The sequence below is a fragment of the Pagrus pagrus genome (assembly GCF_965226575.1).
Source record: "Pagrus pagrus genome assembly, chromosome: 17".
NCBI lineage: Eukaryota > Metazoa > Chordata > Actinopteri > Spariformes > Sparidae > Pagrus > Pagrus pagrus.
In genome coordinates this window covers 11,318,670-11,342,409 of record NC_140201.1, presented here as the reverse complement: position 1 = coordinate 11,342,409, position 23,740 = coordinate 11,318,670, and the positions used below count along the sequence as shown (strand labels likewise).

Sequence of the window (23,740 nt, the reverse complement as noted above, 5' to 3'; positions counted from 1 at the left end):
GAATCCTCTACATTTTCATATTTGGGGAGCAGATACACACAGGGATGAAAAGTGATCAACATCAGCAGAAGTTAATCCAGAGAGAGAGACTTTAGAAATCCTCGTCTTATAAACAACGTCCTGTCTGACTGTGGAGACGACTGAATCCATCTTCATATGCTCTCTAGAAGAGATGTGACACTTTTTTAAAAGTTCAGTACGTGACCTCGTGTGTTACTCTAAACACGGTGCACATTATTTAATGAACTGTGTCAGCGGGTGCTGCTATTTAACACACCCCTGATATACGTTCATCTTGAGCAAGTCACATAAATTTGACGAATGTGACACATCCTGTTTAAAGGAGGGGGGGCTTTGAAATCCTCGACGTGCAGATGCTGTTCACTCTCAAGAGGTTTTAATGTGAACATAGGCCTATCTATACAATAGGCTAAAAATAGAGCAGGGATTTTAAAGGTGCTCTGGTTGGACTTGGAGGATGTAAGGGGAGAAAAATGGTGGAAAGTAGGATTATGTTAAAATTGGTCCTGCAAGTTGTATAGTTTTTATACTTTTAAGTTCACTGATTAGTTTCAGTTTCTTTTCAGTTTTATGTCACTGTTTGGTTGAGTCAACAAAAATACTTGGAAAAGAAGGTTTGGGTTGAAGGTGCAATATGTGAGAATGAGCCACTTGTCGAAGTCATACACCAAACAAATAGGGGGCAGCATAACAACCAAGTAACTTTTAAGTCCTGCCATCTGTACCTACTGTTGCCGTGAGTTGAGGTACAAAGTAGCGATGGGCAAAATGGTTAGCATGCTTACTTCAATAGGTATCTCTGCAACACAGTACATGTCTTTGACACAACTTGTAAACTGTAAATAATTTTCAGACAGTTTTTGAACATTTAAACTAAATTTCTTACATATTGCACATTTAAAATAAACCCTTTTGAAAGGATAACTTCTCCATGACACAGAGCTATGACATTACAAAAAAGTGACTGGTCAGTTGCAACGAAGGCTGTGTTTTCCCCCAAATTGAATTGAATTGCTGTTTATTGAGTCATGACTATTTAATGTTAGAGAAGACTCTATTTTATGTTTGCAGCTGCTTTAAGCATCATAGTTCATTCCTGACCTTAGAAATAGTGGTTTGATGGTTTTGTCAGACGACTATTTCCAAGGTCAAGAATGAATTGTTATGCTTTTACATAACGTCATCTTGACTTTCTGATCAAATTACAGCTGCAACAGATTTCCAGCAAAAGTATGTTCAGCTGAGTGTGTCCTACGTAAAGTTTATGTAAAACAGAAATAGACACCTCACTAAACACAGATTACAAAGTATTTTTATTTTTAACTTTAATTGTTAAAACTTCACCTAAAACGCCTTAAAAGCGGCTAAATCTTCATGGCAACAATGATTAAACATGGTTGAGCATTTGAAGGATTTCAATTGAATTTAACCCTTTCTTTTTTTCAAATTTTAAAATGGGCCTGGTGACTTCTTTCTTCACCTATAGAACAAGGTAGAACACCGAGTGGATGTCCCTAAATCACAGCTATGCAGCTTATTGTTAAAAGTCTCATGACAGACCCAACTGCTTTTGGCCAAAACGTCTTTCCTTTCCTTTCCTTTCCTTTCCTTTCCTAATAAATATACCAAAGACGGATGAGCTCCTATCTGTTAACACGTCCTGCCGAGGAAGGTCTTTCCACTCTTCATCATCATACAGACAGTTGGATAACACATGTCAGAGAGCCTGGATTAAAAGACAGAAAAATACCCACATGCTGCTACCTCATTCCTGATTCTACTTTTTTTAGTTTATTGGTACCCTACACCTGCAAAGAATAATGGTGCCTCCTGTTGATTGTCTGCGGCCCATCAGATTGGATCACATAAAAAGAAATCTCTGGCTTCCTTTAACCTAAACTTTGAGTTCATCAATCCCAACAGTTTCAGACAGAACAGTAAAATCCACTTCATGTAAATTTTAGTGAATGTAAGCTAATGTTTTCACATAACATCCCATCAAAAATCAACAAGCTGCTTGTAACATATGCGTGAGAGAAGCACCACTGTGACCAGAGGGTGTTGGTAACATTTCCTGAAACAGCTGGCAAAGTATTGTTGGGTGAGATGATTTATTTCAAACATTATTACAGAGGGAGCCTTGGGTTCAAGGCGACCAGTCACATATGGAAAATGAGCTAAAAACAAAAGAACAACAAAACAGTGACCACTAAACAGATTAAAGAGGTGTTTCATACCTTGTGGGGACAAAGTCAAAGTGCGAAAGCCTTTCCCAAGTAGATCCAACGCTAACTTCCTAAAGGTTTGATGTTTATATCCTAAAAGTTACTTCTTCTTCTTTCTTTCCTTCTATTATTCTTTCAGTCGTTGGTCATCAGACAGAAGACCATGAGTAGAAAGGAGTTGGGATGTGAACCTCTCTGGGCGGGACTGGAGTTGACAATCACGCAGCTGGACCTCCTACTCCTCTCCTCATCATGTCACCCCTCTGTCCCACTGAGCTACAGCCCAGGAATGAACACAAATCAGAATAGAAATACAGTAAAAAGAGTCTTTCTCCGGTCTCCTTCAAGCTTCATCTTCTTCCACCTCTCTGGCTCTCTTCCTCTTATTTTGCCAACCTTGATTTTCTCTCAATCTTCATGATCACTCCCTCCTCACCCTCTGTATTTCTGCTTTATCCCTGTCTCTTTTTCTTTCTCTGTCTCTTTTCAAATGTTTGAAACAAGGACTTGGAACAGATGGATGGAAGACAGTAGAAGGAAAATGGAAGAACGGCATGTAAAACAAATTTTGGACCCAAAAGCATAGTTCCCTGGTAAGGCGCATAAGTTAAAAGCTTGGTTTATTTGTTTGTGGTGTAGGCAAAGGTTGGCAACAGATAAGCAGTCAAAACAGGCAACAAAAGGGACATATAGCCACACTGAAGGTAATTGGGAATAACAGGATCTAAAACAGCAGTTGAGTAAGTGGCAAAATAGACCGCAAAAATTAAGAGCTGGCTGATGCTATGGCACAGACTGTCATGTCTAAGAGCTACAAAAGGAAGGAGACGCTGTAACAGACTATTTCATTCAAGTGGGTTTTCAATAAAGTTTATTTAAAGCTGTCTCCGGGGTGGTCCCACACTGAAAGGGTCACTGAAAGTACTCTGTTTGTATCTGTGTAAATATCTGACTCAATTAGAGAAGAGAAAGGGGGAAAATAATAGAGAGAAAGAGACTAAGAAATATAAACTGTTTCTGTAGATGTTTTCACAAAACTGCCAAACTGAATGAGTTTCATCAAATTTACACACACATTTCTAGAAACAGAAAAAAGAAAGAAAAAGACGGAGAAGAGATCTTCTACATTTGTTCTAACAGAGATTTGGAGGGAAGCAGCACCTCATAAACCACGGTGACATAAACAACCAGAGAGATGGCCGACACTCCAATGTGTGTGTGTGTGTGTATGTGTGTGTTTTAGTGTGTGTCAAAATGTCAAACAAACTGCTGTAGCACAGACCTCGCCTGACTACTAGCAGATGAATTCATCTTGGTTTCTTATGAAAGTAATAAGGGACTTTTGATTTATGTTGCATCGCTGGTGATGTCATTTTGCAGAGTGCCTGGTTAATGTTTGATTAAAACTTTCTTGGCTTGTTCAAATATTTGAAACCTTTGTCAGATCTATCCTGGTTCGGCTTGTTTAAAGTGCTGGAGACAGAGAGGAAGGATGTCCCACTTGACACTTTAGTGGGATTTAGTGGGGGGAAGGAGTTCTGATATATAGGAGGAAGCTGAGATATATTCAATATTTTAGTTAGAGGACTTCATGAGTAAAACTAGTGCTTTGGGCTGGCTTGATTGTCAGTGCTGGGCATAAATCCTAAATTACTTCTAGGATGTTTTGGAAGTTGGATCAACTCTGTTATCTTGGCTTATTATTATCATACATAAAACGAATGTGAAAATAGCTCATTTATAATAATCATTGGGATTAATTTAGTCAAAACCACTAAATGAGCCCTCATATTGAATAATTGGGTTATATTATCAAACTCATTCCGCGAAGACCCGCCCTAATCTGTCTCTAATTGGCTTGATTGGTTGCACTTGTTGGGGTTAGAAGAGCAGCCAATCAGAAGCTTAGTAGGGGACGGGTCTTCCTGAAATACGAGCTGCGTCACCGCTTAACAACCACCGTGGAACCGTTTAAATATTCCGTTCCTTAGCAACACCAAATAATGAAGAGGTGACCACTGGCTACGCGTTTGTCATTATACTAACCTCTGAGAGCATAGACGTGTGGAAATATCACAATTCACGACAATACATAATTTAAATTTAACTTAAACGTTTTAACTTCTGGTAGCGGAACGGCTTGTTTTTGTTGTACCACACGGAACCTGTAGCGCAGGGGACGGAAACCACGTCTGTAAACAAACGCAACGCTCGTTAGCAACAGATTTAGTCGGAAAGAAGATGTTTAAAAACACTTTCCAAAGCGGATTTTTGTCTATTTTGTACAGCATCGGCAGCAAGCCGCTTCAGATTTGGGATAAAAAGGTAAGCAGCGATTCAGAGTGGATGCTATGAAGCTTATCAAGCTTCCTTAGCCGGTCGTGCTAAAGCTAACTAACTATATTTCGATTGACTGCGCAGCCTTAATATACATACTTTTCTGTGTGTACACAGGTGAGGAATGGTCACATCAAGAGGGTAATAGACAACGACATCCACTCCCAGGTGTTGGAGGTCGAGGGGGCAAACGTCAGGTGAGTTTGTGTCTGTTTAATTGATTCTTCAGCTCAGGGCAGCTCATTAAAGCACCCTTATCTCTTCTCGTCTCTGCAGTACCACCTACATAACGTGTCCAGCAGACCCAAAGAAGACACTGGGCATCAAGCTGCCCTTTCTTGTAATGATAATCAAAAATCTGAAGAAGTACTTCACCTTTGAAGTCCAGGTAGGGTATATGCACTCTCACAGATACCGACATGTTCCATGTTTTGTTTGTATAAACAAGTAAAGTGGACATATTCTCCTATTTTTAAACTTTCAGGTGTTGGACGATAAAAACGTCCGTCGGCGGTTTCGGGCGAGCAACTACCAAAGCACGACACGAGTGAAGCCGTTTATCTGCACCATGCCAATGAGGCTGGACGACGGCTGGAACCAAATTCAGTTTAACCTGTCGGACTTCACCAGGAGGGCCTATGGAACAAACTACCTTGAGACGCTGCGTGTACAGGTTAGTGCACAGAGACAGATTAGAAACCAGCTACAACTCTGACTGTATTCTCTTTCAGTTGCTAATGTCTGACCTGCTGTTTTCCTCTCAGATCCACGCAAACTGTCGGATAAGGAGGGTATATTTCTCAGACAGGTTGTACTCTGAGGATGAGCTCCCCGCAGAGTTTAAACTCTATCTGCCTGTCCAGAACCAGAAAGCCAAGGTGAAACACACACATCCACGCACACGCATCACTGCATTTACTTTTAACATGACATATAACTTGTCTTACACCCCTGTCTGTTTTTGTGTTTGTCTCTTGCAGCAGTAGTTATTCTCGACCTGCCCTCTTCCCCCGGACCTGCTGTGGAGTTTAGCTGTAAGCTTTTCTGTGTGTAGATGTATGATGAACTTTGTAATATTATATTGTAATTTTGGAGCTAAGAGTTTTGAGTGCGGTCTTGTGTTGCTCTCTGCACAATAAATTTTTGTATGGACCAATTTGTCCTCAATTTCAATGCATGCTGTATTTTAAAGACGAGCCAAATAACCAGGACATTCACAATAATCCAGATACCTACTGCTAGAATGAAGGCCTGGTGCTGGCGTTTAAAAATACAAAGAAAAACAGACGAGTCCATTCATCAAATATAAATAATCTTTATCAAACAACACAAATAATCTCAAGTGAAAGGCTATGAAAATGATTTGCATTCCCCAAACATATAATCTTTGATTCACTTTGGATTTCTGTATACAGTATGAACAGATCAGCAATACATTCATTTCACTAAATGTTGCATCAAACAATCATCCACGAACAAAATTAACTTGAATGACATAAAGCTGCATCTTCAACTCATTTTCCAAATGCAGTAAGTGCAAGGGTTTCAGGAGAACAAGATAACATGAAAAACAAACCGGGAAGAATTTTGATATCCCTGTCTTAAGCATAAACACTGTGACTTCATATTTTCCTTCTCGCATTATCAGAAAAACAAAGCCAGGTATAATTCAAAGTAAACAACTGAATTGCGTGAACGCATTGACACACTGGAGAGTCATGCAAATGAAAACAAAGAATTAATTGCACCATTTAAGTATGAGTTCAAATTACAATTAAATGTCTCTGCCAACATATTTGGTCACAGACTGACTTGAGTAATTTTAATCTTTTAGTGTCAAGTCTTTCCACTGCACAAATGTGCATTTTGGCATTGAGATACAGGAGTTGCAAATATGGTACTCAAGGCATTGTTGCTACATCTGCTGCTTCAGCAATAATCCTCAGATGTTCACTCTTTATAAAACAAAAGATTGAACAAATGTCATGCAGTCACTACTGCAACACAGGTTTTAAACTGGGTCATGTGTTGATAAAAGTCAGGTCAGATTAATGGATATATAAAGCTGCCATTTGTGCGCTGAAACACCAATAAGGTGACAAGATTTACATATGGCTCTCATTAACAACAACGGATTTAAAAATTAACACTTGAAAAAGGTCATACTGCTATAGGGTTACATTTGGACAAGAATTTGAAGTAAGGACTGTAAGTGTTATAAACTATTGGTATAAAATGTTTGTACGTGTTGAGAGTAAGCATATTGTTCCAGCAGGCACGTATAAATTTCAATAAGGTCATAAAGTCAGTCTTTTTGAGAACTGGTGTTATGATTTAACAACAGCGTTATGCCTAAAATGTGGTCAGGCATCGGGAAAGAAAAGAGGACATATATTAAAAGAAAAAAACCTGAAAAGGCTCCAATTTAACATTTTCAGTCAACTGTCATCATATATTTGGAGAGCATATTAAAGCATAAAAACAAAACAAAAGGACATCTTTCTATAATAACTTTGATATGGCAAAATCAATATTGGCAATAGTGTCAGGCTGTAATAGCTGTCTAATCAGGACTCTTCAGTATTTAAGAGTTTATATACTGAAAAATGTGGCATGAAACTGCTCTCATTATCACCACTGCAGCTGCTGTTTCTCTTTGAAACAACCCTCATATAACAAACTGTCAACAAGCAAATTACAAAATATACAAATTATTTTAACAAAACATATTTTCCTTACATGATTGCTATAACTTAAAGAATACATTCATAGAAATATATTGCTTTAGTCAACAGCATGCATCTCTTTAAAGTGCAAAACACATTCATTGGTTCAAATCAGTAAATCAACTACTGCAGTAAATCATTGATTGTAAATAAAATACAACATAAATTATAATTTCTAGATGGCAAAACATAACTGCAGACAGATACAGCTGTACAACGTATAAAATAAACCTGATAAGTCAAATGCAACACAAAAAAATACAATAAAGCCAAGGCAGACAACACATCTGTAGCATGTACTGATGCACATAGAGCTTGCATTGATGTTATTAGTAGTTGAGAAATAGAGGCGAAGAGGCTGCCAGGAGGTCCATGACTGTACAAGAAAGGTCCTTCTCAGTCTTCAGTTTCCTGCCTTTGACCACATTTGTTAACAAATCTTTTTATTATAAATGTCTTATACTCAACAACCTCATTGCTTCAAAAAGAGTGTTTTATACAGAATACTTGTAAAAAATTAATTGTTACTGTGGTCAATTTTAACACTTTGAGACATCCTACATTGGAAATTGGAATTTTTAAGCCTTAGCTTGGAGAAACAAACTGTTAATCTGGCTTCATAATAGCACTGTTGCCTTTGGACACAAGTAAAAAGTGACTTTTCAACCACAGAAACATAGAAACAGCATTTTCATATTGGCTCCACAGAGGCAGGATTCTGTCCTGGCTTCTGCTCGCTCGGCAGTGGTTCACATTTGTTTCCAAAACTCGAGCAGTGCCCGGTTACAAACACTGTTTCCACTTTAAAAGCACTTCAATATTTTCAAATGTTCAATAACTTTTTGTTAACGGTCAGGCGGAAAATGTTATCAAATGCACCAAACCTTTGTTTGAACTCATGAATCATCACCCACTGATATTGGCTACTTGAGGAAACCTCATCACCGCACATTTACATTAGATAGTCATTCATCTAGCATATCTAACAATGATGGATCAGTTTCAATTAATAGAGATCAAAGTGCTATTTCACTCTAAGTTTAGGATCCGATGCTACCTGTAGGTAGAGATATTAAGACAGGGTGATGGCTGTAGATACAGAGGTTTGCCTAAAGTTGCCTTTGTCCTAATAAAGTGGAATACCCCTTTAAACCGAGCACTCCTCCTGTTGTTAGAACAAGTTCCTGATATCCTCTGGGTCATTTCTATTTAGTGCAAAAATCAAGAAGTCAAAAATAATTTTCCTGTTGGGTTCATTCAGAGCTTCTTCATACTTGTCTGCATTTACTCATTGAGTTGTCCTGCAGGCTGGTGTGTGTGTGTCTGTGTGTGCGTGTGCGCTTGTATGTGTGTATACAACATGACTTGCACATGTTTATGTGTGTGACTGTGGAAGCTTTAATACATTTGTCCAGTACTATGTAGTGCCCCCATAATGAATGACATAGTAGTCATGGACGTACATCAACACAGCGACAGGCTGGCCAATGATGAGAGAAATCCACACAGCGGTGTTGCCATAGTTTCCATTCAGGAAGCGACTCACAAACCAAGCCAGAGGAACCTGGAGAGATGAAAGTTCAGAGGTCAAAGTGTGCTGTGTGTTTGGGATAAGGGAAAGAGATGCAATATTCAAATGTGTCATACCTGAGCCATCATTCCCATAAAGGCCCACAGTCGGAACATCTTCAGAGGAACACTCACCAGGTACTGGAGGAAAAAGTCTTTATCAAAATCTATTGGTAATATCTAAATATAAGAAGATAAAAGCTGCACACTCCTCCAATAACTTTTTATTTTTAGCTTTAAGAATCAAAGTTTCGGCACATCTCGCCGTACTTGGATGTTGCCATCATGTTTCAATAAAACAACTGTCCACAACCGGCTGTTTCATGTCCAGACATTAATTAAAAGTAAAAAACAATACAGATGTTTTGAGGTTAAGTTAGCCGATATGGAGACTTTCATAGTGCTTCGTGGAAGACTGAATGCTGTTGGTTCACCTCGTGGAAGAAAGCAGACACCAGGAAGACAGCAGTTTGAGCACAAAACTTGTTGATCCCCTTCCTCAACATTGGCTTATAAAAGTGTCTGTAACACACAAAGACACATGATGAAGGGAAGGGAAGGCAATTCTGGAGAAAGACAGTTAATATAGTCACGCTTTGGGGTCTTCGGCCTGAAATTCTAACCCAAAGCGTCTGTATTTGACAACTTTGCAGTGAGACTTAACAATAATCAACTATCTCTTTTTTAATTATTGCACTTCAAATATTAGGTTATACAAGCTACAGTGAAGGTGAAGCTATAACATCGAACAAGGAGTCAATGTTCAAAAAATACTGAAAAAAATAATATCTTAGAAAGGTTGGTGGTCACCTCAGACACCACTTGTGAACTGGGATATTCCAGTTGGCCCAGAAATATGTGACAGTCTCAGAGTTCCTGAAATAAACCAAATGAAACAGTTTGAGAATTTGAATTCAAGGTCATTGGACCTTCTAAATGATGGATATGTCCGTACTTTAGTAAATGCTTTTATTCCTGAGTGCTGTTACAAAAACGTATTATGTATGTGCATACTTTAATTTGGAAACAAGTTACTGGTGTTCGTAAGATGGAAAAATCAAATCAAATTACCCTGAAGATGAGATCACTTTTTAAAAATGTTTATTTACATCTGTGAATAGTGTATGTACTACTAAATGTTATTGTGTGATTGAATGTTGCTTCCACTCACCACCAGTCTTTGTAGAACTCTCTGTCTCCGAACTGCAGCAGCTCTGCCACAAAGTTCATAGAGGAGTGGAAAAACCAATAGAAGAATATTAACCATATCAGATGGTTAGGGACCTGGGAGAGGAAGAGGAGATGAGAGGAGAGGAGAGGAGAGGAGAGGAGAGGAGAGGAGAGGAGTCTGGGTTGGTAGGGTTACACTATGGCTGCCATGTTACCAACTCTTATTCAATACACATGTGAGACAGTCGTCACAACTGTTTCAATATGTAAAAGCAAATGGTAGAGGAGGTGTATAATGTTATGATAGGACTCAATAATGTGTCCAGTGTAGGGTGGGAAAGGGTTGGTAAAATTCCAGGAAAATTTCCAAGGGAAGTTTTTTGGAAATCTTGCACAATTTCAATGTGAATATAAAAATGGTACCTTTTATTAGTGACTTTATTTTGGTAATTACCATGGAATGGAAATTACCTTAAATATTCCAGTGTTGCTACAGTATGTCTATATACTCACAGCTAATTTAAGGAGGCGCTCCACCATCCTAGAAAAGTCCATTTCCTGCAAGAGACATGAACAATGAGATTTCATCATTATCAAAGTCTGATCTTAACAAAAAACAATTATATTATATATGATATAATTATATATATTATATATACTATATATTATAGTATATGGGCAGAGGTTGTTGGTAAGGCTCTGAGGAAGCAGACACATTACATGCAAGGTAAAATGAATAAAGTGTGTGTGTTTGTGTGTGTGTATGCACCTGAAATGGTTTCATCGAGTTCTGTATGGTGGGAACCATCCACTAGAAGACACAAATGAAGACTGTGTTAGTTTGCAATAGGAAACAATTTTCATGATCTGATCCTCTCTGCTGAACCTTGAAAGCTCGTCTGTGTGATTTAAATCATGTAAATGTTCATCAACATACCTGCTGTATCAATCCTACCAACAGCTGCATGAAGAAAAGCTACAAGATAGAGCAAAAAGTGTTAACATGCATGTTTTTGGTTCATTATCACCCATCTCAGTTGACATTTTCAAGAACATGTACATTGTGTGCGTGTGTGTGTGTGTGTTCCCTCTCACCATTTCAAAAAGTCTTCTCATCAGGAACCTTTTGCGTATTCGAGATGACCGCGGGAAGTTGAGCTGGTAGCAGAGAGTTGGGGCAAAGACAAAGTAGTACATGTCTACAGACACAAAGAAACAATACATTCATTTATTATTAAAACGCTTCATTTAGAAACTCTGGTATTTATCTCCATGCGGGCACCATGGTTACCTCTGTGGGTGAGGTTGCCTGGGTAGGAGACGTGTGAATGAACAGCTGAACCATTGGATTGTGCCACAGATGGACCTGAAAAACACATAAAAAAGGAGATGTTAATTAATCAGTGCTTAAGGTCTCACATGCTCATTTTGCTCACTGCCATACCCATGTTTTCCTACAACAATCAACTAAATTCCATTATAACTATTGCTCGATCACTCTGTATTAGAGTGAGGAGATAAAGTCATCAAGTTGCATTTGAGATTAAAAATAGATTGAAACCATACACCACTGTGATCCGTCAGTGTGTGTGTTAGCCAAAAGCTTCATGTCATGCTTTCTTGTCACCACTAGATGGTAGTATAAGAAAAAAAATACATACAAAAATATGATATTTGTATGTATATTTCTAGTTTACAGGCCTTTATTTAGCCAAATTAAGCTGTTTGTCTAAAGTGTTGACACTAGGGTTAAGTGCCCTGCGCTACATGTGTGTGCCGACTAGTTAGATAACATCTCCTCAACAGTTTGTGTGTGTGTTGATATACTTACATGAGTATGAGCGTGTTAGTCTCTTGGCTTTCGCCTGTCTGATTTCTCTACACCACCTGTTGGTGTCTTGGTAGGAGTACAGCTTGAGAAACAGTACTGTGTAGATTCCTAGGGAGAGCACACCACCCACTGACACACACACACGCACACACACACACACATGAAGCACTGTGTACAGATAGGAATAAAGCTAAAAACAGTTTCTTAGCTCAATAGTTTTCCAAATTAATTCACATTCAAAATGCCATATTTATGTCTCATAACTTTACTGCATAAACATGTATGTATTAAGTATGTACCTGGGGTCATGGAGGGCACAGTGAGCACAGTGGCTGAAGGAAATATCAACAGGGAAGTCAAGTTGAAAATGTGAAGGATCAGTCCGGTCATTTCAGAAATGGTACCCTTGAAAAGATGAGAGAAAAACAAAGAAGAGTTTAGCCATTACCACTCATATAACTAATAAAGATATGCCTTCAATATGTGTTACTTTGTCTTTGCCCTTTTCATAGTGTTTTAGATTATGTTATCTAATCTGAACCAGGAGTGGGCTGTTTCTTATCAGAGTAAAGAGCAGGCACAAAAAGGGGAGGATTTACTGAGTACACTCCAGGACGTTTAAGCAAACATCCTTGATGGGGGATCCCTGATTGATAAATAAATAAAGCCTACACTCTCTTTACAGTTCATTTTAAAATGCAGCAATATTTTCAATCCCTAATCAAAGTTATATTGTCACCCGTAGGTCTTTGAGATGCAAATCATAGTAAGTACTCACCACAGCCAGCCGCCTCTCAGTGTACAAGGCTGCTAAGATGAACACATTAGACACTGAAACGGAGAACAGACAAACAACAGAATCATAAGCTACAGCACATACTGTAGATGTGACTAGTAGGCTGATTTTATTACTCACAGACAACACAGACAGAGATAGAGAAACTGGTAACTGGTGTTGAATGCCGATTTTGTGGTCAATTTCAGGTACAAAAATAGTCCAGCGTTTCTCTAAAAAGTAGCACTTTATTTAGATCGATTGTTCTAATGTCAGTCTGTAGGTAAAGAGGAGGACAACTATGTTTTTTCAGCTTTAAGCTTATTATTGACTTGTTTCACTGCAAGTTGTTTCCAGAAGAGACAATGTCACGTCTTCATTGAGTAAATATAGAGTAAAAAATCAATAACAGCTGTGCTAGAATATTAAACGAAAGAACTCAAAATGCTTCTATGCTATCTTTGAAAATCCTGCTCATTAAATCTATACGCCATGCTGTATCACATCAGCCATTTGCAACATAGCACTTTGTGTTACCATGAAAGGAACTAATGTTTCTGGATTTAAAATGGGAAATACGGGTACAACACTTCAAGATTGATGTTCAAGTTGAACTTTGCCAAGTTCAGCTTGAACATCAATCTCGAAGTCAGGTCACAGAAGGACAAGTGGTTGTAATTCCTTCACCTACTGTTTAAAATGCTACATACCAATGATGACGCAAGCTGCTGGCCAGCTATAGGGGTCCTTCAAGAAGAGAGACACTACTTGAATAGGGTCCACCAAAATACCATACCTAGATGAGAGAAAAGAGAAGTGAGAATATTGATCCAACAAGGCATCATTTAAAAATGGTTTTAGTTTATAATTCAGGATTGGTGTAGTCAGGTAAAGGTTTAAGGAAATGGCAAGAGTGGTGGCGGAGTGTGGTGGGGGGAGGAGACAATCAGGCGCAGAACCGGTCCTTCTGGAGAAATAAACACCCAGAGTCACATCAGATTCTGCTCTGATCCAGAGATGTTTACCGACGGGAGGAGAGCTCAGAGATAACTTTTAAACTTTTGGGATTAAAAAGTGGATTTTTCTTCACTCCTGTTTATCAACTTGACCTCCATTGTCAGGTTTTAATGTACTGTAAAGTTGACTGCCGACTGGAGCTGGAGGGGGAATGTACTTTACTACATGAATGTAACGTTACAGACAGGAGAGGGGGGAAGAAGAGAGAGAGCTGTAGTCTCAGGTGAGTGCTGAATTCAGTGAGAGTTGACCTGAATTTAAGCCATTGCTTGCTAGCTTATGGCTAATGTACAGTAAAGTAATCTGGCTGTTTGGGGTGAATAAACACTTGCGTGAGTAACCAAATCGAATGCACCAATACTTTGAGTAAACTTGTGGATTTTCTCTGGGTTTGAATATCACTGGAAGGATTTGGGATAATGCAAGTACACACCAACAAAACATATATCAAAGGACTAGTTGTTTTTATACATTTTAATGCAGAATTCTTACATATATAGCAACAAACTAATAAAATGCAATAAAATATGTAGTGATGGTGAGGTGGAAGACAGCCAGTTGTATAACTTGGCTTGTGTATATACAGTACATTACATAAACGTAAGTTTGTGTGTGTAGGTACATTCTCACTTTATAATGTTCTCCAAGAAGAGGCGTGCATTACTCAGCCCCTGAAAGAGAAGACGAAACAGGAAACAGAAGATAATGAGCATAGTTCACAGTATCAACAAGAGTGGATCTAGCAGTTGTTTACCAGCTCAACATATTTTTAGCCCTCTGCTGTAAATCTGGCTTATCGTTTCTCTGCGTATGATTAGTCTGCAGGTTTCAGTGTGTTTGTTTGTACGTGTTGAGTGAGTTATTATTCAAAACAAGAACAGGAACAGGCTGGTTCCTTTTACAAACAACAGCAACTTTTGGGATTAAAGGATTAAAAGGTCACTGACCGGTATACACACCTGCCCTGTGTGAATGCTGGTGATATCGACATATTCTGTTTGAATGATTGCATAGATCAGATCTGTCTCATATCAAAGTTTAAGGAATGTGTTAGTTACTGTCACACCCTGCTACTGCTCACTCTGTTAAAAAGTGTCAAGCAAAATAGGTTTATCATTATATTATGTATTGAAGTTCAAGGTCCGAGCCCAGCTTTATCTCAGCCAACACTTATCTGAGCTTCTACGTGATAAAACTAATCAGGAACTGCATATGTATAGCATGTTTACATTTTTAGGTCATTTGTAACTTGTGGTCAGTACACAGGTTAAAGGGACAGGGAAGAAAATGAGAACAGTGAGGGGATGACACACGATAAGGTCATACTGGAGTGATTATGTGGCAGCCCACTGGTCTGCCAAGAGGCTGCAGCAATGTGGTTCTGATTCAACTATGCCTTTTGTCCAAACCTCCAACCTTTGCCTTAGTAACCTTCAGCATGGACCAGAGGGGACCATCACCTACTACGACTGTGACAGTGGCCTGTACAGAGCGTTCATAGAGATCATTGCAAGATCTGATTTTGTAATATTAAATCTTGCTTAGCACACTGAAGGGTCAGAGTTAGATACAGAGCAACACCCAGGAGTTGGCAGGAATTCAGAATCTTGCTCAAAAACACCTCAGCAGGAGGTTTACGAACTGTTTCTGTCCAGCAGTACACCATTAAATGCAGTGAGGATGTTTTTCTACCTATCTGTTATCTGGCTAATTGTCGGTTACATCATTTGCATTACTCAACCTCTGTGCTGTTATGTCTTGTTATTGTCATCTACATGGTTTAAATTGTCACAAGAAATAGGAATACATGCAGCCGTATAATTTTTCTTTACAGTTGGCTACTTATTGTCATTTCTTATTTTTGCATGCAAACATTTGTAATTCTGTTATGTGCAACAATATTATAAACTTGACAGTAACTCTGACCTGGGTGCATCAGTGAATTTGGGTAAATTTTTTTTTTTTTTTAAATAATTGAAAATCCATTCTCGAATAATTTTAAAATGTATCATTCTTTTAGATTTATTGTGTCACTTCTTCTTGTCTTCTAGATTGGAACATTTATTGTCCGAGTTGACCTCATTTTATTATCTCACCCTCTTTATAATCATTTACAATTTCCTCAGTAATAAAACACAAATGATAAGAAGATATAATAGTTTTTTCCCTTTCATTCTGAATTACAAACATCTCTATTTACCAAATATAGTATTGGTATTCGATTGTCACGGTACAATATCCATCTCAGAAAATATCAGTTTCATGGTAACGCGCAATTATAATTATAAACATTTACGATGACCTTAAACAGTGGAAATCCAAGGGTTTTTCTTGGTTGAACTAACACTTTTACCCTTACCAATTAATTGCTTTTATGTATGTTTTTTTACCTGTCTGGGACTAGTGTAAATAAAGTTTAAGTAATGAACTTGTCTAACTAAACTGTATCTCAGTGTCCTTAGCTGTGGACAGGAGAGATGTATCAGATCTGGTGGGCATTCAATCTAAAATTAGAAAGAGCTGCTGGGGTTGGCTGAACATCACCCTGACATACAAAACTGACCTGAGAGAACTGGTGCCAAAAAAAAGAATGAATGATCAACCATTTTGCATCACCACAGGTCTGCTGTTTGAGGCTTTTCTACAAAGATTACAGCAAAACACTCACATGCACATACTGTATGTTCTTGTATCTACTAAATTTAGTCAGCAATTTGTACTCATAATCACCCCCCCCAAAAAAACAATGTAGAAAGACCAACAAAACAAACAAGCCATTCATTTTCTGTCTTGGTAAATTCAGAAACAAATTGAGTGTGATAACATACTTGCAGCTGGCTTTGCTTTGCCTCGTCCTTATCAGCCTGTGGTCATTTAAGTGATTCACATGGTCTGTTTGGCTTCACATCAGAGGGAACAATTATATGAACCAGCTGAAGCATCAATCGTTTGGGCCTCACCCTGGGATGATTTTTGCTTATGCCAAATATCGTCAATGTCTGACTACATCATCCAGGTCTACTGAACACGGTACAGCATCTGAAGTATTAATCTTTTTTGCTGGTTCATATGCAGAGATATAGTAGCACCTGTCCAAATCTGCTTGCCTCTGTGTGTTTGTCTCGTTAATAAGAGCTTTAATCCATGAAAGTGACACGTTTATGCCTGCAGACCAAGGATAGCTTGAAACACAGAGATGTTTATTGAGAATGCTGAGATGATGATACACTTAATTTACAAGCACTTAAGGAAAATTGAAAGAAGCTGTTCCGAAGGCAACTAGTGGATTTTTAAACTTTATTTCCAATATCCAACTATCAATATTTGGAGACTGTGCATGAATTGAATAGTCATAGTATGTCATAATAATAAAAACTTGTCTTCAACATTCAGAGTGTAAAAATGAAGGTAAGACTGACAACACATCTAATCTCTGTTCTCTGGAAACATGCGCTCTTGCAGCTGACATTTTGAGAAATTTAGCCGTTGATCCTGGTTATCGAGGACAAATTACACAAATAAGCTTGTAAATGCACACACAGACACACACTCAAGACTCTGTGGTTCCACTTCACACTCTTACAGCCTAATCCTGAAGACTTCCTAAAAACGGTCTGAACCGAGCAGTGTCAACTGTCCCTGGTGACCACAAAGTAGAGGACGTGGTAGTTACGGCAATACAAACTTTTAAAGACGGCATTAATCCTGTCACAGAACTGCAAAATTAGGTTTGATTTGGAAAAGCCAACAAAAACATGCACACACACACAAACCTACATAGACACTAATGTCACAGACACACGGACAAATAATAATCCCTGTATGTGCAACCATGCAAGTGCAGTACATGTAGATCCACATGTGCAAAACCATGCATGTGTGTGCACAGAGACAGAAACATGCACACATGTATAGAGCTCCATTTATAGTCTGTCCATTTCAATTTCATTAGGATTAGGGCTAACTGGATATATGCATCCTCCACGCCTATCAAAATACTAACAGTGACTGGATGTTCAGAGGCACTGCAGGGCGCCTCTGGAGACACACACAGACACACACACACACACACACACACACACACACACACAAACACACATAATTTCAGCCATTGGAACAGGAGTTCACTTGTCCTGATGTGAACTCAGTCCAGGAGGAGATATTTAAGTGCCCAATACTGACACGTCTGTATAAGAGTTTGAGAAGCCACAGACAAAAAAACCACAGGGCAAAACTCACTCAACATGGCAACCATAATACATACTGAAACTTCCCTATTATCCACTGCATCTTGAACAGTGTCAAAAACAGCAGCCGCACATGTTGTGTACAGTAAGTGCATAGACTGTAGCCTAGTCTTTCAGCTGTTTTAACAGGAGCTCCTGCCAGTTTATTTTCCTGTCACATGGAGGGGTTTTGCAAGAAGCTTCTTGTGCTGCTGCTTTCAAGTGATCCTTCTTAGATCGTACTAGCGAGCTTAAGATTTGTAAGCACAAACTGTCATGCATACACAGGCTTTTTTCAGGATTATTAATAAAAATATCCCTGCTGGAAGATTAATCTTTTAGTCTCATGTTTTATTTTAGAATTTCAGAATGACTTCATTGGCCAAGCCACTGACTGAAAAGATACTGCTAAGAAAACATCCATCCGGCATGTAAATGATGTTCTAATCCATTAAGACGTGTGACTATTAAAACAAGGATTTAAAAATAAAACGATATAACACTCAAATCATTAAAGACGCTTAAAATGCAACACTTTTTCCATTTGTATTTGGTCACAGATGCTTCTTGCTTTGCACCCTATAATCATCTCACTCCTATGACTTAGGGATGACAGAAAAGTCCTCCTTGGTGTTTGCTTAATGTATGATTATTGTCTGTCACTTCAAGCCTCAGGATATACACTGCAGATAGAACATAACACCCTGAAAACAGGTACAGCTGACGGAAAAGTCAATTACTGATGACTTGAGAGTGAAAGTTCAACTTATAAAGCACACTCAACTCTACTGAGATCAAACTGTACCAATCAACCCCTCTTAATCAAAAAAATAGCAAATGAGAAACTACAGGAAATGTTAAACTGGGCAACAAGCACACAACTGTGCATGCATGTGGTGAATCTACTTGTGTGAAGAGAGATAACACAGAAAGTAACTTATCAGACTTTACAGACAACTCACACAGACAAGTTTAACAGAAAGGCATTGTTACAACTGACAAAAAATGTGGTACAGTAGTTAGTTAGTTATTGTAGTAGTTTTATATACCGATTTATATACCCTGAAAAACCAAAGCACACAACTACAACTTTGGTCAAAATTGAGTTGAGACTAAAATTAAACATTTAAATGTTGATTTTATCTTCTGACAAAATGTCTATGTTCAATCTATCAGGGAGCAGATACAACCATTATTGTAAAAATATGCCTACATACATTAAAAAGAAACCTTCATTACATACTGTGCCTATCTTTGTCAAGTGTTTGGTAACTACATATGGGGGGTTCTGAAATAAGACATATTTAATAAGCACATTACCACTATTCTATCAATAACTCATTTGACTGGACAGTCAAACAACTTTGAAGCTAATTTTTCTCAGTTTCATTGTTCACATGCTTTGTGTGTGAGCTTCAAAGACAAAGAGAGTCATATGCAATTTGTTAAAAATAATGACTCAAATTTCTGACAGCTTTTAGAACAACAGCTGTGACGACGTGCAAGAGGCCCGCAATCTGAAGCAATGTCAAGAGATGAAAGAGAAAAGATAAATTGCTTTTTGACTTCCTGTTATGTTCTCATTCTGTGTTCATGAGTCATTCTTTTTCGTTTCACAAACATTCAAATGAAAAGAGGGGGAATATTCATCTATGTTAGGTAGAGCAGCAACTAACGATTATTGTCAGCCTGAACTGATGTCGTTGAATTGCTTCTTGTCCTAACCCAAAGACTTCATTTACTTTCATAAAGGACAATGAAAACCAGCAAATCCCAACATTTAAGAAGCTGTTACCAGCAACTGTTTGACATTTTTGCTCAAAAAAATGACTGAAACAATTGATTTATTATCAAAATAGCTGGCAACTAAATTTCTTTCAATCAACGGATTGATTAATTGACTAATTGCTGCAGTCCAATGTCAGGGTCTACATCACTAATTGTATACAGTTTTGGGAGTCACTGTGTACGTAGTTTTACTCACCAGCATGACAACACACCAGTTGAGGATTCCTCTGTAGTTGCTGTAGCCACTGGCTGAGCTCAAGAGAGACTCCTGGAGGACGTGACAGCTGTGGGGAAGCAAACAGTCAACAGTTAATTGATTTTAGGGTACATCAAGCTCTTCACATCCTGCCTGATTATCACCATGACCTGAGGGATGAAACCATTAGTCACCTCTGTAAACAAAACATTCAACTGCATCTTGAAATTAAACAAGACTGAAGGTGTATGTCAGAAGAGACCAAGAGGGATGATGTTGCATTTTGAAAACAGTGTGTATTTGGTTTGGAGGAGGCTGCATGACTCAAACTGACAACTCATAGTGACTCATGGTTAGTCCACTAATTATTCAGAAGAGGACCATGCTTTCTCAAACTACACATTTCACTAATTTGACATGACAGTGTGGAGGACTCACTATGCATCACACATTCGTGAAATATCTAAGGATTTTTATTTATTTACAATGCTTGTTTTAATCTTTGTATTGCTTGATGCATTTTTTCCCCCAAACTTTCTTAATATGAAAAAATAACTTGAGGTTTAAATTATTTTCTAGAGCTCAGGCCTTTTTTTAATTAATCACATTCAGTCATCAATGTGGCACTAATCAATGAAAGAGTTGTGAAAATGTAGGTTAAAGGTATTGACCCCATTGTCCAGAGAGCATTGTGTAAACTGAGACTGTTCATCAGGCCAAGTTCTTTTTTTGTGTACGTGACAAAGAGTCAACAGAGCAGAGATGAAAGAGAAGGGGGAGAAGAATAAGAAGCAGGAACAAAAGAAGGATGGTGAAATTGAAAATAATTAAGAGAGGAGAGGAGAATTAGGAAAGAGTCAGGTAAAGCGGATAGAGGAGAGAATGGATGAGGTGAAGAGAGGGGGTGGTTTACATGACTACAGGGAGCACTTAAAGACAGAGAAAAGTGCCCTGACATGTCAACACCAGAGCAGCAGAAGAACGTGCAGACAGAGACATAGTCAGCCAGCACAGTATTGCAAAAGGACATGCCACAGTTGCTGTAATACAGGAAAGTGACAGTACACACATACATAGCTGGAAAGCCTCCAATAAAAGTGTTGCAATCACTTTATTCTAGCATACTAGTGTTGCCGAGTCCCTCAGGAAAGAAACTTTTAACACATTTTAAGTCCAAGCGATGTGCAAAACTGCAGCCAGAAATGCATGTTTTCAAAGGTAAAGTCATATCTGGAGAAAAGGGCGTGCTACCATAAAATGAATGGTTGTGTTTAGGGTTTTAGGGTTTGTGATTTAGCGGTATGCCTTGAGACTGTTATATCACTGCAACTCTATATGATCATTCAAACATTTGAGTGATTGCGTCAGTTGCGTTTAATGTTTCGGAAAAACTCTTTCAAAGTAACCAAAGCATTTTCAACTACAGAGCAGTTACAGCTAATGTTATTTAATGCAGTAAAATATCTGATTTATCTGTCATAAAGAACTAGTGTCAATCCGTGTACCAAGTTAATTTTGATAATAAGTCAGTTAATTTGCACAAGCAAGTTAATATCGCTGCTTGAGTGCTATTTGACATTGAGTGTCTCAATTTACGTGTTTACGAGCTAACTCCCAGTAATAAAAGCTATGGAAAATAGAGGAAAAGATTTGAAATACAAATGAGTGAACCTCTGACTAAATGACACTAGCGCAGTGGAATATATCATATGATATCATTATTGTGATATGAGAATATATATCGTCTTAGATGTTAGATATCACTGTCTTTACCTGGTTTTAAAGGATGCATTACTTTTAAAGGGGCACCATGTAGTTTTGGAGAGAAAATTCAAACTCAGATTTTTAACATTTACAATAAGTATATGAAATGTGTATTTTTCCATAACTGAATAATCAAGCTGATCCCAGAGTTTAAAGCTAGAAAGGTGGCAGGGTCCGCCACAAATAAACAAACCAAAACGCTACGAAATTGTGTTGTCCTTGAAGGTCACTTTGTGTATTCAGTTTATTCCATCATGAAAACAAAGAGATTGTTTATTTAGTTTGATCTGGCAGTCAATGAAGATCTTTCTCTTCTGATTAAAATTCCCACAAACTACATAGTGCTCCTTTAAAGTGTGGTACTTTTGTAAACTTACAACACTTTCCTTTTTATTCCAATACTTGCCTTTACCCACTTAGGCATTATATGCACATTACTGATCTTTATTTATGAATTAAGTTAATATGTTGCGAAAGCAGCAATATTCATACCTGTAATATTGTCTCAATCCAAAATATCGCGATATTTGATATGCTTTTATCACCCACTCCTAGCATTCAAGTGCTTTTGAGGAGTTTTCAAAACATGTAGGTAAATATTTTTGACTTGCGATATAGCTTAGAAATATCACAATACTATTTCAAGGCCATATCGCATGTCACATCCTTCTAATTAAGAGAAAATCTGTAATATTATTATGAAATGTAGCCTAGCTTGTTCGTGACATTCCAGCTGCAGTTAGCTACTTTGCGTACGTCACGTCGGAGCGTGGCACCAACGGTTCCCTACCTGAGCCTCTCGTTGATATCCTCCACTGCACTCCTCTGCTTCCTCGGAGTGTTTGCGAGCTGCTGCTCACCTGACACCCTCATCTGTCTGTCCACCTTCCCGTTATTACTCGCGTGCCTATCCACCTCGTCTTTTTTGGCTTTAGCCGGACACTGTGGTGGTTTCTCCCCGGCATCGTGCAACTTGCTCCCGTTGGCTTGTTTGACGCCGATAGCTCCGTTGCCACCGCCGGAGATGGTCGTCCTCCTCCGGCGGGTGACGGGGCCTCTCATCTCGGCTCTGTCGCTCATCTCAGCGGCTTCAGTCACGCAGTTTTTTTGTCTTTTACCTGCCTGACATTTCTGGTCACCCGTTTCTCTCTGTTTCCACCCGCAGCTTTTTACATGAAGAGCTGAGTGAATAGTAGCGGGCTGCCCACGTCCCAAGTCGTGTCAGTGCTGGAAATGATAAGGCGTTTCATCACTACTACTGCTCAAGGTGCAATTGTCAACAGGGTTGCCAGGTCTGTGTTTTCAACTGACATCCCCCTATCGAGCCAAACTCACAATCCACTTCCGGAAAGCTGTTCCACAAAAGTTGAAACCTAACTCGGGTTTCCTGTCCATTTTTATCATAACATGTAATTGTAAAATCGGACCTCTTTGCTATAATAAACATACAGAAGGTACAAAACGTGTTTTTAGTCAGCCTCAACAACTATAAAGATGAGGACAACATGCCTGATCTAGTTTATGTGTTTGTATTTTAGTTATCTTTTATTATGTTTTATTTGTTGTATTATGTATTCATTAAATATTAATTCACTGGCCATCTGAACACATTACATATGCATGCAGTTTAGGTTTAGTTGAGTCTGTATTATGGTAAATTGCCCTGAGGTTTGCCTCTATTTACTGTATGTCCTGAAATGACCCTGTACCAGTCACTCACTCAACCATTCTGCAGTCGCAAATCACTGGCATTTAGACCATACATTTCTCCTACATCAACAAGATCATCAAGACTCATGCTGTCATCAGATCCCACCTTTGCACTTCATCAATTCCAATGGATCAAAGTTCATCAACAATAAACCACAATAATAAAGAGTAATGCATGAATGGGGACATTACATACACATATTTATGTTCCATATTTCAACTTGCGCTGTTTTGTTCCAATGTAGGATTTTGAAAGTGCTCAATAAAGCTTTATAAAGTTTATTTTCTCATTGTTATGAATGTATATTTTAGCATTTTTCACTCTCAGAAGAGAGAAAAGATGTAGTGCATACAATACATAGGCTACTCTTAAAAGACCACAGAC

The 23,740-nt window shown here is 38.4% G+C and overlaps 2 protein-coding genes across 2 annotated transcripts; one reads left to right on the top strand and one right to left on the bottom strand.

The window, feature by feature from the left end:
• Window positions 1-4,224: 4,224 nt before the first annotated feature.
• Window positions 4,225-5,735, top strand: LOC311272404 (cilia- and flagella-associated protein 20). Its single transcript, XM_084378789.1, has 6 exons — window positions 4,225-4,571; window positions 4,701-4,780; window positions 4,860-4,971; window positions 5,068-5,256; window positions 5,348-5,461; window positions 5,564-5,735. Exons 1-6 carry the CDS (start codon window positions 4,488-4,490, stop codon window positions 5,567-5,569), a joined length of 585 nt encoding a protein of 194 aa, XP_084234915.1. The 5' UTR covers window positions 4,225-4,487; the 3' UTR covers window positions 5,570-5,735.
• Window positions 5,736-5,882: 147 nt separating this feature from the next.
• On the bottom strand, window positions 5,883-23,051 carry dgat1a (diacylglycerol O-acyltransferase 1a). Its single transcript, XM_084379914.1, has 17 exons — window positions 22,436-23,051; window positions 19,882-19,969; window positions 14,302-14,342; window positions 13,365-13,450; window positions 12,658-12,710; window positions 12,179-12,284; window positions 11,880-12,008; window positions 11,340-11,414; window positions 11,144-11,247; window positions 10,986-11,024; window positions 10,818-10,859; window positions 10,562-10,606; window positions 10,050-10,162; window positions 9,689-9,754; window positions 9,313-9,400; window positions 8,957-9,019; window positions 5,883-8,873 (listed from the first exon to the last, which is right to left on the bottom strand). Exons 1-17 carry the CDS (start codon window positions 22,723-22,725, stop codon window positions 8,727-8,729), a joined length of 1,575 nt encoding a protein of 524 aa, XP_084236040.1. The 5' UTR covers window positions 22,726-23,051; the 3' UTR covers window positions 5,883-8,726.
• Window positions 23,052-23,740: the final 689 nt, after the last annotated feature.

What these genes read in the sequence shown, in the direction of transcription:
- LOC311272404 (XM_084378789.1), top strand. Translation starts at nt 4,488, where the DNA reads ATGTTTAAAAACACTTTCCAAAGCGGATTTTTGTCTATTTTGTACAGC. An exon ending in GTCGAGGGGGCAAACGTCAG is followed by an intron (nt 4,781 to 4,859) that starts GTGAGTTTGTGT and finishes TCGTCTCTGCAG; the next exon opens with TACCACCTACATAACGTGTC. An exon ending in ACTTCACCTTTGAAGTCCAG is followed by an intron (nt 4,972 to 5,067) that starts GTAGGGTATATG and finishes TTAAACTTTCAG; the next exon opens with GTGTTGGACGATAAAAACGT.
- dgat1a (XM_084379914.1), bottom strand. Translation starts at nt 22,725, where the DNA reads ATGAGCGACAGAGCCGAGATGAGAGGCCCCGTCACCCGCCGGAGGAGG. An exon ending in AGCAGCTTGCGTCATCATTG is followed by an intron (nt 12,711 to 13,364) that starts GTATGTAGCATT and finishes TCTCCGTTTCAG; the next exon opens with TGTCTAATGTGTTCATCTTA. An exon ending in ACTAACACGCTCATACTCAT is followed by an intron (nt 11,415 to 11,879) that starts GTAAGTATATCA and finishes TGTGTTTTTCAG; the next exon opens with GTCCATCTGTGGCACAATCC.